Genomic DNA, 15,860 nt, shown 5'->3' with positions numbered 1-15,860 from the left:
TTTTTTGAAGTTGTATTTTTTTGTCATAATTTTTCAGAAAATGAAAAAAATAAAAAAAAATATTTTCACTGTTTTTTTTTTTTTACATACTGTCACCAGTGCAGTACAGAATCATCATATAACTGGCATGGCGGTGATCAGGGACACTGACTAGTGACAGTATGAAAAAAAAATATATATATAAATATATATATATATATATATATATATATATATATATATATATATATATATATATATATATAATTTTTCTTAAATTTTTTTTATTATTTTTAAGTTTTTTTTTTGTTCAAATATTTTATTGTTTTAACATGAAACAATACAAAATAGTGAGTAAGAATATGGGTCATTGCAGGTGTACAGTAATTGCACAGTAAAGATACCCAATAATACAAGGTCAGGCATCACTAACATAGGTGACTATCAAATGGCAATTGAGGCCTAACAAGAAGGGGGGGGGGGGAGGGAGGATGGAAAGGGGCATACGGCTCCTTCAGTGGTGACCCTATCACTTTGCTCCCCCCTCCTATCAGCATGCTCCTAATCAGCACATGAACTGATTTGTACTTCTTGTGGGATATCAGGTACTTACTTTAAAAAATACATTTGATGATGAATTATTACAGCACTGCATTCATTTGTTTATTTTCTATCAGCCTGGAGACCAGCTTTAAATATTTACTGGATTATGTGTATGAAATACCAAAGAACACAAATATAGATATTGTGGAAGAATTTAGTTCCGGACTGAATAAAAAAATGATGACTATACGAAGACTTCTTGTGCTTCGGGCAGACGTTTCCCTCGCAGATCACTCACCTGTCTGTGCGCACAATCCTTGGTGTCTCGGAGAAACTCCTTGATACAATGACCGACGGCCTGCGAGCGAACACAGTACCCCCTGCAGGACAAAAAAGGAAACAGCAGATTATAGTGTTTGAACGGAACCAGCCAATCCCAATCCCCCCATACCAACAAGGCCGCCATTTCAGTTATATTTCCAGATTCTCAGCACACGTACACAATTCACAGCAGCAATTGGTCATAGGGTTGGGATAAAAGGTGACATCTGCCCATCACTCCATTTTATTATTAGATTTCCATCAACCTGTAGGTGGACGTTACAGAGCCCCTCCCAGTCCAGTTTTGCACATTGAGCGATTGAAGCAATCGCTCAGATTTTCCAGGATGCTGGGAAGCATTTGCAATCAATCCGTGAGAAGTGACACAGACAATGGTGATAGACTTTTGTGCCCTCTAGAGTACTGTGTATTATAGTATACACCATTTCATGTTTACCAAGCCCCCCCCTTTCATTTTATACATGTATTAGGGCCAGTTCACACTACAGAAACACAGTCCAGATGTGTTCCGGATGAGTTTTTAGTGCATTCAGGTGCGTTTTTGATGAAGTTTTGACACGTTCCAGTGCGTTTTTCATGCATTCCAGTGTGTTTTTTCCTCTCTTTTTTTCAATATAAATAGGGACGCGTGTTCTAGTGCGCTTTTGGTGCGTCCCAGTGCGTTTTACCGTGTTCCAGTGCAGTTCTGCGCAGAAAAAAATGCAGCATGTTTTACTTTTTTTTTCTGCAACCGGAACGCACTGATGTGAACTATGACATTGACAACCGTATAACCTACTTTTTGTGCGTTTTGGATGCAGAAAAAAAAAAGCAACTGAAACGCATGGAGTGTGAACTGGCCCTTATGCTGATTCCTATGGAATCCTGAAAGCTTTTAAAGCTGAACTCCAGGTATCATCTGTATGACAGAGTCACATTGGTTCAGCTTGGCACAATATACGTATGCACATCTGATCAATGTGTGAAGAACACATTGGATTTGATTTACTAAACTTGATCAGTGCAAAATCTGGTGCAGCTCTGCATAGAAACCAATCAGCTTCCAGGGTTTTTGTCAAAGCTTAAAGTGGAACTGCACTGCATCCAAAAACCAAAAATGCTACGGAATTCATTTTTAATATTCAAAGCAAACTCCTTCATCCATCCGTGTCTCCATGATTTATTTTGCTGAGAAATTATTTTGAAAAACACTACCTGGCATGTCTGGCCATTGAGTAAAGGCAGAGGATTCATGTAGCGGTTGCTACCTGAAATCCATCTGCACTTAGCTCAGGCATTGGCTGAGCTGAAAACCATCCCTCCCCTCCTGAAATCTATGACATCATTTGCCTAGGCATGGCAACCAGGAAGTCAATTAAGAGATAAAAGGGAAAAAAAAAAACAAAAAAAACAAAAAAGGTTAAAACAAGCACATATGATATGATTTATGCTATTATTTGATTGAGAGAGTGAAGTTCCACTTTAATTGAACAAGCTGAAGTTAGAAGCAGATTGGCTGCCATGCGCACATGCACCAGATTGTGTACTCTCCAGTTTTAATAAATCAACCCCATTGTAATTTTTTTTTTTTTAAATAATACAAGGCATTTTTTAACTGGATGAGGAGATTGTGACATCACCTCTCCACCTCATCCAATCAGAGAATTATCTAATATGCTACCTTTAACCACTTCCTGCCCGGCCTATGGCCAAATGGCGACCGGCAAAAACCCTCACCTTTCCGGGTGGATGCCATATGGCATCCTTTCGGGCATGTGCAGTTTGCGCGCCTGCAGAGCCGCGTGATCTGTCACCGGCCGTGTACCTTGGACACGGCCGATGACAGATCTGAGTACCGACCCCGTTGCTAGTACCATGTGACCAATCACAGCAGGTCACATGACAGTTGTATACAATGGATGGCTTCATTCATGCCATCCATTGTATACTAGTGTGTCTAGCTGTGAATGGTCACAGCGATCACATGCACAGGCTGGGCCAATCACAGCCCAGCTGTGTCATGTAATTAGTTGTGGCCAAAAAAAACCTGAATGAATTGATGTCATTCAGGTAAAATGCTTGCTTATAGCAAAGTAATTCTTTGCTATAAGCAAGTTGTGTAAAAAAAAAAAAATACTGATCACTTCCCAAAGTAGTACAATGTTACTATGGTAACATTGTACTACTTTGGTCATAGTGAAATATGAAGAAAAAAAATAAAAATAATAAAAAAAAAAAAAAAAATATATATATATATATTTTTTTTTTTTATACTGTCACCAGTGTCCCTGATCACCGCCATATCAGTTATATGATGACACTGTACTGCACTGGTGAAAGTATGTAAAAAAAAAAAATAGTGAAAATAATTTTTTAATTTTCCAATAAATGACAAAAAGAATACAACTTCAAAAAACTCACCATGCCTCTTATGAAGTACGTCGGACTGTCTACTTTGCAAAAAGGGGGTCATTTGGGGGATATCTGTCCTGTCCTGACATTTGGGGGATATCTGTCCTGTCCTGACATTTGGGGGATATCTGTACCGTTCTGACATTTGGGGGATATCTGTACCGTTCTGACATTTGGGGGATATCTGTACCGTTCTGACATTTGGGGGATATCTGTACCGTTCTGACATTTGGGGGATATCTGTACCGTTCTGACATTTGGGGGATATCTGTACCGTCCTGACATTTGGGGGATATCTGTACCGTTCTGACATTTGGGGGATATCTGTACCGTCCTGACATTTGGAGGATATCTGTACCGTCCTGACATTTGGGGGATATCTGTCCTGTCCTGACATTTGGGGGATATCTGTCCTGTTCTGACATTTGGGGGATATCTGTACTGTTCTGACATTCTTGGACCTCAAGAAATTAGATTGGCTGTCAGTACTTCAGGACTGATCAATATTCAGATCTATACCATAGTTTGTGAACTCTATAACTTTCCTACAAACTAAATAATACATCCTAATTTGGGTTATTTTCACCAAAGACATGTAGCAGAATACATCTCGGCCTAAATTTATGAAGAACAATTATTTATTTGCAAACTTTTATAACAAACAAAAAAACTTTTTTTTTTATTTCAGTATTTTTTTGTTAATTTAGCAAAAAATTTAAATCCCAGTGGTGATTAAATACCACCAAAAGAATGTTCTAGTTGTGTGAAGAAAATGATAAAATTTAGTTTGGGTACAATGTTGTATGACCGCGCAATTGTCATTCAGTGTGAGAGTGCTGAAACCTGAAAAATGGCCTGGGCCAAAAGGGGGTAAAGTGCCTGGTATGGAAGTGGTTAACATACAAACGTCCGAAATGTGAAAAGTAATAAATACAATATCACAAAATATCCAAAATAAAGCAATAGTGTCCAAAATAAAGTCAATATACAAAAATCACGCACTTGTGTCCTCAAAAAAATCATAATGGTGATTCCAAAATAAATCCAGGTGCCTGAGCCTTCCAAATGGCTCCCACGAACAATGTAAACCTCAAAAAACAAAACAAAAAAAAAAAAACAAAAAAGGAAAAAATTTACATAGTGCTTTATCCTTAACAAAACAATACATAAATAATACATTGTGTAAAAATATAATAGAGTGTGAAAAATCACACGTGACCACTATCAGTGAAAAGTGAACTTGTGTATCAACCGTGACAGCGAATCACTCTCAGTGCAAAAGAAAACCGCAAACAGCAAGTGTCAGTATCAGTGTATACTTCTAAGGAATGAATACCCTTACCGAAATAAAATAATATTCATGCCTTAATACCACCAGGGTATGATGTAATTCCAAAGATCGCCCTCCTGAGAAAAGATCTTTAAGATGTCACCCTGACCTATAAGGCCATTCACAACACTGCCCCTAACTACCTCACCGACCTGATTCCCAGGTACCACCCTACCCGTACCCTTCGCTCTTCACAGGACCTCCTTCTATCTTGCTCCCTGGTCTCCTCCTCCCACGCACGACTGCAAGACTTCTCCAGGTCCTCCCCCATCCTCTGGAACTCACTACCCCAATCCATCAAACTGTCACCTTCCCTCCTCACCTTCAGGCGCTCCCTGAAAACCCACCTCTTCAGGGAAGCCTACCCCACCCTCACCTAACAGCCGCTGCCCTTCCCTCCTCCTACCACTCCATCCCCCACAGCCGTTTCCTCCTGTACCTCTACCCCCTCCCTCCTAGATTGTAAGCTCGAAAGAGTAGGGCCCTCTTACCCCTTGTGTATTGTTTGATGTTACTGTTCTGTTTCATGTATTGTCCCCCCCTCTATTGTGCAGCGCTGAGCAAACCCTTTGGCGCTATATAAACTCGATAAATAAATAAAATAAATAAATAAATGTCATCACAGCCTTATAAATGTAACTCCTTGATGTCATCTGAGTTAGTTTAGCCTGAATACTCCACGCTCCTCCTGATAACAAGCTCCACCGATGTACACAACATATAAAGTAGGATATAGTGTAATACCGCAAAACACCTTTAAAATATACTTTAATACTGTGCTTACATCACAACAGCTTTAAAAACGCCATGTTTCCATAAACCAAACCTCTATGTAGTCCAGGCAACATCCATGAGTGTTTGGCAAGGATTTTGCCAATTTCAAAAATGGCTGCTGCGCCACTTCCGGTTCTGCCGTGTGTGTCTGACGTCACTTCCCTTGACGTGTTTCGTCATCGGACTTCATCATAAGGAATGCGTTCGTCAGACAGGATGGTCCTACTTATACCCCTCCTCTACTTGGCGCCGAGACCATAGTCGCCATGTTAAAGCAGGGAATATTGCCAGTAATGTTTCGTACTTCGTAGCACATGTATAGCAGATATGGCGGCTCCTATATCAGCTCCCTCAGCCAAGATACCCTTACACACTGCCCCAGATAGCTCAGAAACTCATCATCTACATATTTGAGGACAAAAGTGCGTGATTTTTGTATATTGACTTTATTTTGGACACTATTGCTTTATTTTGGACATTTTGTGATCTTATATTTATTACTTTTCACATTTTGGGAGTTTGTATGTTAAAGGTAGCATATTAGAGAAAGATTATATATATATATATATATATATATATATATATATATATATATATCCACTTTCAAGGGTGAAGGGGTGACTTTATGCTATAGGGTATATTATTTAGGTTGATACCGTAATTATATACATCCAATCAGAGAATTAATTTTATTCATTAAAGGATAAGTTCACCTTTTGGACAAAAATAATAAATGCATTTCTTTGCAGGTAAAAAATATTTTTGTCCAAAAGGACCCTGTAAAGCATTTCACCAGCAAACAGTAGACTGCTGATGCCATGCAAGTCATCTGCAGATCTATCAGAATATCTGCTTGCTGCACAAATCATGATTGACAGCCGTAAATGGTGGCGCGGGTAGGGCGCACACGCGCCCCCTACCCGGAAATGAAAACTCATGTATATATACACACGTGATTTTGCGCACCTGTGCCGCCCTGTAGCAGGATTTCTACTATAGGGTGGTCTGGAAGCGGTTAATACAGTGATCAGTGATAATACTAGGCACTGTCACTTTACTAATGACACTGACTGGGAAGGGGTTAACATCTAGGGCAATCAAGGGGTTAAATATTTGCCTAACTTTGTGCAATGTGTGTAACGTGTGCTGCTTTTACTAACAGATCTCTCAGTTTTACATTTACTTTGCAGGGATGAGAAACTGACGGATTGCTCCCTCTATACAGAGCTCTGTGTTGTTTACCAATACAAAGCTCTGGGCTGTGATTGGACACAGCTGATGGGCAGGATCCCACCCCTGAATCATTGCCTGGGACTTGCTAACAGGCATTTGCTGTGTTCAATTACTGCAGGTGCCAGCAAGGGGGGGGTGTGTGCCCAAAACCCGTACGTAGGCAGCTACCCGTATGCCGCTTTGCTGACAGCGCCCGCCCTTCCCCAGTACATTGTTCATCGTCTCACCTGTGGATAAGCGGGGATCTTCTGCTCGTTCGGCTTACAAAATATTTCTGGAATTCATCAGCAAAGTAGCCCATCGCTGCCGCCGACACTTTACTGATGGTGCTGAAATCATTCGTGTTCTGGACCTGCCGAAAAAAAAAGCCAAATCTTCTTATTACCAGAGTCACAGAGATCACATGACTTCTGAGCAGCCTGCGTATCACACAGTTACTGTAAGGCCTTCAGCAATATATATATAGTGAAGGAAATGTGTATTTGCTCCCTTGCTGATGTTGAATGTTTGCCCACTCACAAAGAAATGATCGGTCTAAACATCAAATGTTCGGTGTATTGTAACACAGAGACAGAATAGCAACAACAAATTCAGCAGAAATGCATGTCTAACAAATGATGACTGATCTGCATGTTCATGAGGGAAATAAGTATTTGATCCCCTATCATTCAGCAGGATTTCTGGCTAGCTGGTATCTTTCATACAGGTAACAAGCTGAGATTAGAAGCAGTCTCTTAAAGGGAGTGCTGTTAATCTAATTTTGTTACCTGTATAAAAGACACCTGTCCACAGGAGCAATCAAACCATCAGATTCCAAACTCTCCACCATGGCAAAGACCAAATAGCTGTCCAAGGATGTCAGGGACAAGATTTTAGACCTACACAAGGCTGGACTGGGCTACCAAACTATGGCCAAGCAGCTTGGTGAGAAGGTGACAACAGTTGCTGCAATCATTCACAAATGGAAGAAACACAAAACAAGTGTCAGTCTCCCTAGGTCTGGTGCACCATGCAAGATCTCACCTCGTGGAGTGTCAATGATCATGAGAACAGTGAGGAATCATCCCAGAACTACACGTGAGGATCTTGTCAATGATCTCCAGGCAGCTGGGACCACAGTCACCAAGAAAACAATTGGTAACACACTACGCCGACAAGGACTGAAATCCTGCAGTGCCTGCAAGGTCCCTCTGCTCAAGAAAGCACATGTCCAGGCCCGTCTGAAGTCTGCCACTGAACATCTGAATGATGCAGAGGAGGACTGGTGGAAAGTGTTGTGGTCAGATGAGACCAAAATCAAACTCTTTGGCATCAACTCAACTCGCCATGTTTGGAGGAAGAGGAATGCTGCCTATGACCCCAAGAACACCATCCCAACTGTCAAACATGGTGGTGGAAACATTCTGCTTTGGGGGTGTTTTTCTGTGTTTGTGTGCACTAAAATTAACTTCTCTGCATTTTTTACTGACAATTTTCCCTTGATAAATGATTTCCATTTTTTTCTCCTGGGGGGGGGGGGGGGGGGGGGGGCATGCTTTCAGAAAATACATAATATTGGTAATAATGGGGTTTTAAGTAATCTCCGGGCCTAAAATGATTTTTTAAAAATGTGCAACCCGCCCCCACAGCTAAAAGGGAAGGAACAGTTTAAACAAAAAGTTTCCTTACCCCCTAAGCAGATGTAGCCCACACCCTCCAATTCATTATACTTACCCAGACCTTGCCGAAAAGACTCAGCATCATTGTTCACATTCCTCTGCCGGCTTCTTTGCCTGATGACCAGGTGTGAGCAATTCGGCTCCATAGAGTTGTAGGGGGTTGGTGGCTAGAGAAGTATAAGTAACGTGGCAAGTATAGAGAATTAGGAGGGGGTTAGGGTGGCTACATCTGCCTAGAGGAGTAAAAGGGAAAGGCTAACAAAGTTTATCAAGTGCAGAACAAAAATATTTGTTTAGTTTCGGATCAATTCGTTAAGATACTAATTTTGTTCTGTGGTATTCATACTAAAATTTATTCAACCAGATTCAAATTTTTCCAATGGTTTCAAAGTATTTGATGCAAATTTGAATAGAAAAATATTGAATCGATCCAAATTCATTGTGAAGAATAGCTGGTTCTATTTTATGAGCAATTCAAATTTGAAAAGACAGTTTTATTCTATTTTATTCTTTTTTCTACTCTATTATTTTATTTTCCATGCCTTTATTTTCAATTCTATTTTAATCTATTCCTTTATTTTCTATTCTTTTCAGTTCTGTTTAGCTCTATTTTTTTTATTTTGAATTTCGGAAGACAACTATATTCTATTTTAGTCTGTTATTTTCTTTTCTGTTTTACTTTATTCTTTTATTTTCTATTCTATGCTTTACTAAATATATATCATTATATATACAGTGTATCCCAGCATCTCTCAGAAGTGAGTCCACCCCTCACATTTTTGTAAATATTTTATCTTTTCATGTGACAACACTGAAGAAATGACACTTCTCTACAATGTGACGTAGTCAGTGTACAGCTTGTATAACATGGAAATTTGCTGTCCCCTCAAAATAACTCAACACACAGCCATTAATGTCTAAACCACTGGCAACAAAAGTGAGTCCACCCCTAAGTGACAAGGTCCAAATTTGGCCCAATTATCCATTTTCCCTCTCTGGTGTTATGTGACTCGTTAGTGTTACAAGGTCTCAGGTGTGGATGGGGAGCGGGTGTGTTAAATTTGGTGTTATCACTCTAAATCTCTCATACTGGTAACTGGAAGTTCAACATGGCACCTCATGGCAAAGAACTCTCTGAGGATCTGAAAAAAACAAAACAAAACAAAACATTTTTTGCTCTATATAAAGATGGCCTAGGCTATAAGAAGATTGCCAAGACCCTGAAACTGAGCTGCAGCACGGTGACCAGGACCATACAGCGGTTTAACAGGACAGGTTCCACTCAGAACAGGCCTCGCCATGGTCCACCAAAGAAGTTGAGTGCATGTGCTCAGCATCATATCCAGAGGTTGTCATTGGGAAATAGACGTATGAGTGCTGCCAGCATTGCTGCAGAGGTTGAAGGGGTGGGGGGTCAGCCTGTCAGTGCTCAGACCATACGCCGCACACTGCATCAAATTGGTCTGCATGGCTGTTGTCCCAGAAGGAAGCCTCTTCTAAAGATGATGCACAAGAAAGCCGCAAACAATTTGCTGATGACAAGCAGACTAAGGACATGGATTACTGGAACCATGTCCTGTGGTCTGATGACACCAAGATATACTGATTTGGTTCAGATGGTGTCAGGCGTGTGTGGCGGCAACCAGGTGAGGATTACAAAGACAAGTGTGTCTTGCCTATAGTCAAGCATGGTGGTGGGAGTGTCATGGTCTGGGGCTGCATGAGTGCTGCCGGCACTGGGGATCTACAGTTCATTGAGGGAACCATGAATGCCAACACGTACTGTGACATACTGAAGCAGAGCATGATCCCCTCCCTTCAGAAACTGGGCTGCAGGGCAGTATTCCAACATGATAACGACCCCAAACACACCTCCAAGACCACCACTGCCTTGCTAAAGAAGCTGAGGGTAAAGGTGATGGACTGGCCAAGCATGTCTCCAGACCTAAACTCTACTGAGCATTTGTGGGACATCCTCAAATGAAAGATGGAGGAGCGCAAGGTCTCTAACATCCAACAGCTCCGTGATGTGGTCATGGAGGAGTGGAAGAGGACTCCAGTGGCAACCTGTGAATCTCTGGCGAACTCCATGCCCAAGAGGGTTAAGGCAGTGCTGGATAATAATGGTGGCCACACAAAATATTGGCACTTTGGGCCCAATTTGGACCTTGTCACTTAGGGGTGGACTCACTTTTGTTGCCATCAGTTTAAACATTAATGGCGGTGTGTTGAGTTATTTTGAGGGGACAGCAAATTTACATGTTATAAAAGCTGTACACTGACTACGTCACATTGTAGCAAAGTGTCATTTCTTCAGTGTTGTCACATGAAAAGATAGAATCAAATATTTACAAAAATGTGAGGGGTGTACCCACCTCTGTGAGATTATATATATATATCTTTTCTATTATTTTATTCCTTTATTTTCTATGCTTTTCTGTTTTATTCTGTTCTTTTCAAAACGTGAATTTTAGAAGATGGCTATATTCTAACACCAATACACATGGTATTTGAAGAAAATCAGCAGTATGTTTCTATTTCAAATTTGTTTTAGAATTCGATTCAAATTCAATTTGAATTTCAGATGAATGTTTGCTTTATTTCGGATTTGTTTAAATATGTTACTACTGTAATTTGGAAATTCAAATACATCCAAACCTCCAAATGATGAACACTTTGGTTCAGTTTGTTGCAAAATGAAATTCAGACACACGTCTGCTGTACACACCAGTCTTGTGACAACTGAAACCCATATGAAGAAGCCCTATTGATGCCATTGGTGGTTATCACACAGATGGCAAATAATTCCAACGTGACACATTTATGATCATTCCACCTATCCGTGATTTAGTCAGATTTCATCCCCAACATCTCCATCACCCTCCATCTTTGAATCATCTAATCTCTGATATGCAATAAGGGGCAACATACACACACATCACTCTTCATCCTTCCAGTGTGCTGATTACACTCCAGTCCCTGGGGATAGTGCCAGCTTGCCTAGTCGGTGGAGGTAGTATCAGTGTTCCTGCTGTACGCCAATCCCTGGGTATATTGGCAGCGTGTCCGCTCCCTGGAGGAAAGAAAACTGCCTGCTGAACTCTGATTCCTGGATATAGTGGCAGTGTGTCAGCTCCCTGCAAATAGTATCACTGTGCGCGCTCTGTTCTCTGGGTATAGTGGCAGTGTGCCCGGTCCCTGAAGGTAGTATCACTGCCAGCTGTACTCTGATCGCTGGGTATAATGCCAATGTGACCAGTCCTTGCAGATAATACTTTGCCTACTGCACTCCAATCACTGGGTATAGTGTCAATGTAAACCAGTCCCAGTGGGCAGTATCACTGTTTCCTCTGTGCTTCAATAACTGGGTATAGTGCCAGTGTTACCAGTCCCATTGGGCAGTATCTCCGTTTCCTCTGTGCTGCAATCACTTGGTATAGTGGCAATGTGACCAGTCCCTGTAGATAATACTTTGCCTGTTGCACTCCAGTCACTGGGTATAGTGACAATGTGACCAGTCCCAGAGGGCAGTATCACTGTGTATGCAGTATCACCGTTTCCTCTGTGCTTCAATCACTGGGTATAGTGCCAGTGTGCCCAATTCCTAGAGATGGAATCCCTGTATCCGCTGCAGTTGGGGATGGTTGCAGTAATCCCGCTGTGCTCTGGGAATAGGGTCTGTGTGCCCGATCTCTGGAGAGAGAAGACAAGACACAGATGAGTGAAGACACAACCAACATCATGTGGAACAAACCTCTATATCATAATAAACAACAATAAAAAACTCTGCACCACAGGCAAAACCATAAAAAAAGCAAAAAAAAAAAGAAACCAAAAATAAAGAAAAACACAGATGAGAGTGATTATGGCTGCTGCAGTCTTCTAAATGCGTCTAACTTCCCCAATAGTGAGCCCTGTACATGTGTATATAGACTGTGCTGCCAAACATGTCAATCAAAATGACTTAATTTGCCACAAGTGAAAATGGGAAAAAAAAAAAAAAATAGAAAAAAAATGATATCAATGGACAACACAAGAAAACAAAAATAATGTCTAATGTATCAGTAAGTCCTATTCTAATAGTTGCTTGAAAGCCAAAAGAGAAGTGAAGTGAACAGGTTCTGGTGCCATTAGTAACAGAAAAAACAGGAGACCACTTCCAGGTGACCCCACATGGATTTGACCTCACCGCAATGGATGGACCTTCTATTACTAGACAGGTCTCACTGTGCTTTATTTGGTTGGACCCACGGTGCATCTTGTCACCAACTTGACCATACACATTTACCAGGAATGAGATTTATTTCCATGCAATACACAGCCACCTAAAAAAAACTGTAAATCCATGTGGGGTCACCTGGAAGTGGTCTCCTCCTTCTGGGGTCACCTGGAAGTGGTCTCCTCCTTCTGGGGTCACCTGGAAGTGGTCTCCTCCTTCTGGGGTCACCTGGAAGTGGTCTCCTGTTTTTCCTGTTACTAATGGCACCAGCACACCTATCCTTTGGCTTTCAAGGAACTATTATTTCAATGGGACTTACGGACACATCAGACTTTATTTGTAATTTCTTTTGTTTTCCATTTACTTACATGTATATATATATATTTTTTGTTCTTTATTTGTTTTCGAATTTTGCATTTTCACATGTGGCAAATTGTTAAATAATTTTGATTCACATTTTGGCAGTGTGGTGTATATACACATCTACATACTTTATCATAATGTTGGCTTTACCACTCAAGGATGAAGTAATCTGGAAAAACGTTCACACTTTTCAGACTTTTTGCATGACTGTTCCGGGTGAGTGGATCAGTGAGTGATGCAGCCAGGAGATAGGAGTCCTGGAACATGGAATTTTTCTAACAAGACTACTCATGTGACGTCCTTACAGTACTAAAAAGCTCCCGCCCGTCTGTCATTTCCTTATACGGTGGACGGGAGGCGGTTAAAGAAGAGTTTAAAGAAGAGTGGGAAGAATATTTTTAAAATCTATTTCAAATATATTTTTCTTCAAATAATATTGCCATATATTTGAAATACTACAATTTTGGCCATATCCAATATATTTCAATAGACATATACACTGCATGTTGAAATGCGTTTTTATTACAAAATATATGAAAAATATTTTAAAGAGTGAGCATGCGCAGCCGGCGGTGACGGACATGTCTCCCTGAGGCTCTCCCCGCACCGCAGGGAAGACAGCTGTCTCAGCCCGCGATCCTGGCTCGTACCGCGGCACAATCAGCCGCAGCCGCTCTGTGAACCCCCCTGCCACACATTACCATGGTCAGGGGGACAATAAAACATCAAGCCTCGCCGTCGGGGAAGCCAATTAAGGAGGTGCTGGCTCGTGCCTTCACCAAAATGGCCGCCGCTTCACAACGCAGCAGCAAGCCTGCACCAGCTGCAGTGTCCCAATATGCAGCCCTAAGTGAGGAGCAGCCGAGCCATCCCTGAGGTCTGAGGGTGAGTCAGACCCGGACACGGAGACCTCCATGCACGCCTCCACTCCTGACCTCGCGACCCCTGACCTGCTGGCCTGTTTTGAAAAGATGCTACATAGGGCCCTGAAGCAGACGTCTGACCGCATTACTGAAAGGCTATCCAGCGAGATCCGTGAGATAGGACAACGCACTGCTGACTTGCAGCAAAGGGTAGATGACCTTGACACCTCACATCAAACGCTCGGAGAAGAACTTGACCTACTGCATGACGAAAATTTGATGCTGCAGTCGCGTCTTGAGGATTTTGAGAACCGGGCCAGGAGCTCCAATATACGAATTTGTGGCCTCCCCGAGTCGGTCATAGATGTCCAATCCACGGTTACCGTATTGTTCAGGAACTCGCTCCCGCTATACCCATCGAGCAATTGGAAATGGATAGGGTCCACAGGGCCCTAACCCCAAAGCGCACTGACGGGACACCACGTCACATCATTGCTAAGATGCACTATTTTCGCACAAAAGAGCAACTCCTGCAAGCAGCCCGCAACGCTGACTCCCTCACGTTCCAGGGCCACTCCTACCAGCTCTATCAAGATCTCTGCCCCAGCACCATCGCCAAACGGAGAGCCATGAAACCACATCTTCAGGCACTTCAACAGCTGAATATACCCTACAAATGGTGCTTTCCCTTCGCAGTGCGTTTTCGTTACCAGGCTCGTGACCACACCTGCAAGTCCACTGAGGAACTGCAGGAAACATTACAGAGTCTTCAACTACATCCCCCCATGACGCCATTGGATACCTCAAGACGACGATCTGCTTCATGCTCTCCCCAAAAGACTCAGCCGTCGCGTATCCCCAATGGTCAACTCAACGCCCACAAGCGTGGACGCTTCTCCTCGCCCGCCCCATCTCCGCAAGACTCCATGGATTGAATCTAGATCTCCATTGCTTGCTTTCAAATCTACATCCACCGTAGTGAACTCTTGCTACCTCCGGATCTGATACTTGATGTTTCTACTCATCTCCCTCAACACCTGATGATAGACGCTACGAACTTCTATCCTTCCTTAAGCCCCCAGGGCTCAAATTTCTAACCTATTGCCTCTTTCGATTCCTCTTTTCTCCTACCGATTTAAAAGTTCACAGTGCTTTCTACCCTACTTATTGGTACTATTTTGTCTGACACAATCTTGTTCTGATTATGTTGCTACCATGTTTGTTTGGGGTTTCTGGGTCCGACGGCACAGAAGTCTTTGGTCCAGTATTTCTGTTGACCTCCTTTTTTTTCTTTTTTTTTTTCTCGTAGGACAACCGTGGCCGCTTGACCCTGGAAACTCCCGAACCCCTCCTTTATGTTTTAATTTTTATGCCTTACTCTTCACGTCCCTTCTCCTACAGGTTTGCACCATTGCAATATGTATATGTACGGTCTTCCCTGCAGCCCGCGTACCTGCGCACTCGCCCTTAGCTCCCCTGGTGTCACGTTTTTGACGCCACTCGGGCTCTACCTGCTCCCCGGTCCACCTGCCTTAGAGTGCACCTGGGGACCACATCTAGGCCCAGTTCAGGCCCCCTACCTTCATCCTATGTTATCTTTCCCTAATCTATTCCCCCTCCCCCCTCCCCTCAGTGACTCCGCGTTTTCACCTCCTTTCTACTCACGTTCAGTATCCTCCTATCTTGCGCTCTTAATATTCTCTTCTTTGGTACCATTCTATAACCCCCCTCGAGGCTTGTTTCTACCATGGGTTCCCTAAACATTCTCACCCTGAATGCTCAGGGTCTTAATATCCCGCAGAAGCGTACTAAAGCTTTTCGCTCATTTGCCTTGAATAAAGCCCATGTAGTTTGTCTCCAAGAGACGCACTTTACTCCCGCTTCCACTCCCAAATTCTTTGGTCTTTGCTACCCACAGGTCTACACAGCCTCTGCAGATGTCAGGCGTAGGGGGGTCCTCATAGCTTTTCACCGAACAACGCCTTTTAAATTGTCCACTGAAATTAAAGACCCTGAAGGTCGTCATCTCATCCTTATTGGACTACTATTAGACTTTGAGGTCACAATCGCCACATATTATGCCCCGAACCAGGGTCCGTTGCCATTTCTCTCCCATCTACGATCGGTCATTGACTTCCATAAGCGAGGCACCTTAATAGTTGGCG

At 42.4% G+C, this 15,860-nt stretch overlaps 1 protein-coding gene across 1 annotated transcript in view; it reads right to left on the bottom strand.

Annotated features, from left to right (window-relative positions):
• LOC149449488 (tRNA wybutosine-synthesizing protein 4-like) overlaps window positions 1–15,860 on the bottom strand; it is a 48,980-nt gene that overhangs the window by 24,878 nt on the left and 8,242 nt on the right. The window contains exons 2-4 of the mRNA XM_089693192.1: window positions 11,182–11,943; window positions 6,820–6,944; window positions 821–902 (exon numbers count right to left, since the gene is read on the bottom strand). Coding sequence (XP_089549318.1) covers window positions 821–902; window positions 6,820–6,944; window positions 11,182–11,199 — 225 coding nt within the window. The 5' untranslated portion in view covers window positions 11,200–11,943. The remainder of the gene's footprint in view (window positions 1–820; window positions 903–6,819; window positions 6,945–11,181; window positions 11,944–15,860) is intronic.

Source organism: Staurois parvus, unplaced genomic scaffold (genome assembly GCF_062004578.1).
Source record: "Staurois parvus isolate SC_StPar_1 unplaced genomic scaffold, SC_StPar_1.0 ptg000617l, whole genome shotgun sequence".
NCBI classification, from domain to species: Eukaryota; Metazoa; Chordata; class Amphibia; order Anura; family Ranidae; genus Staurois; species Staurois parvus.
The sequence above is the reverse complement of the archived record's forward strand: the minus strand, read 5'-3'. Positions and strand labels throughout refer to the sequence as shown.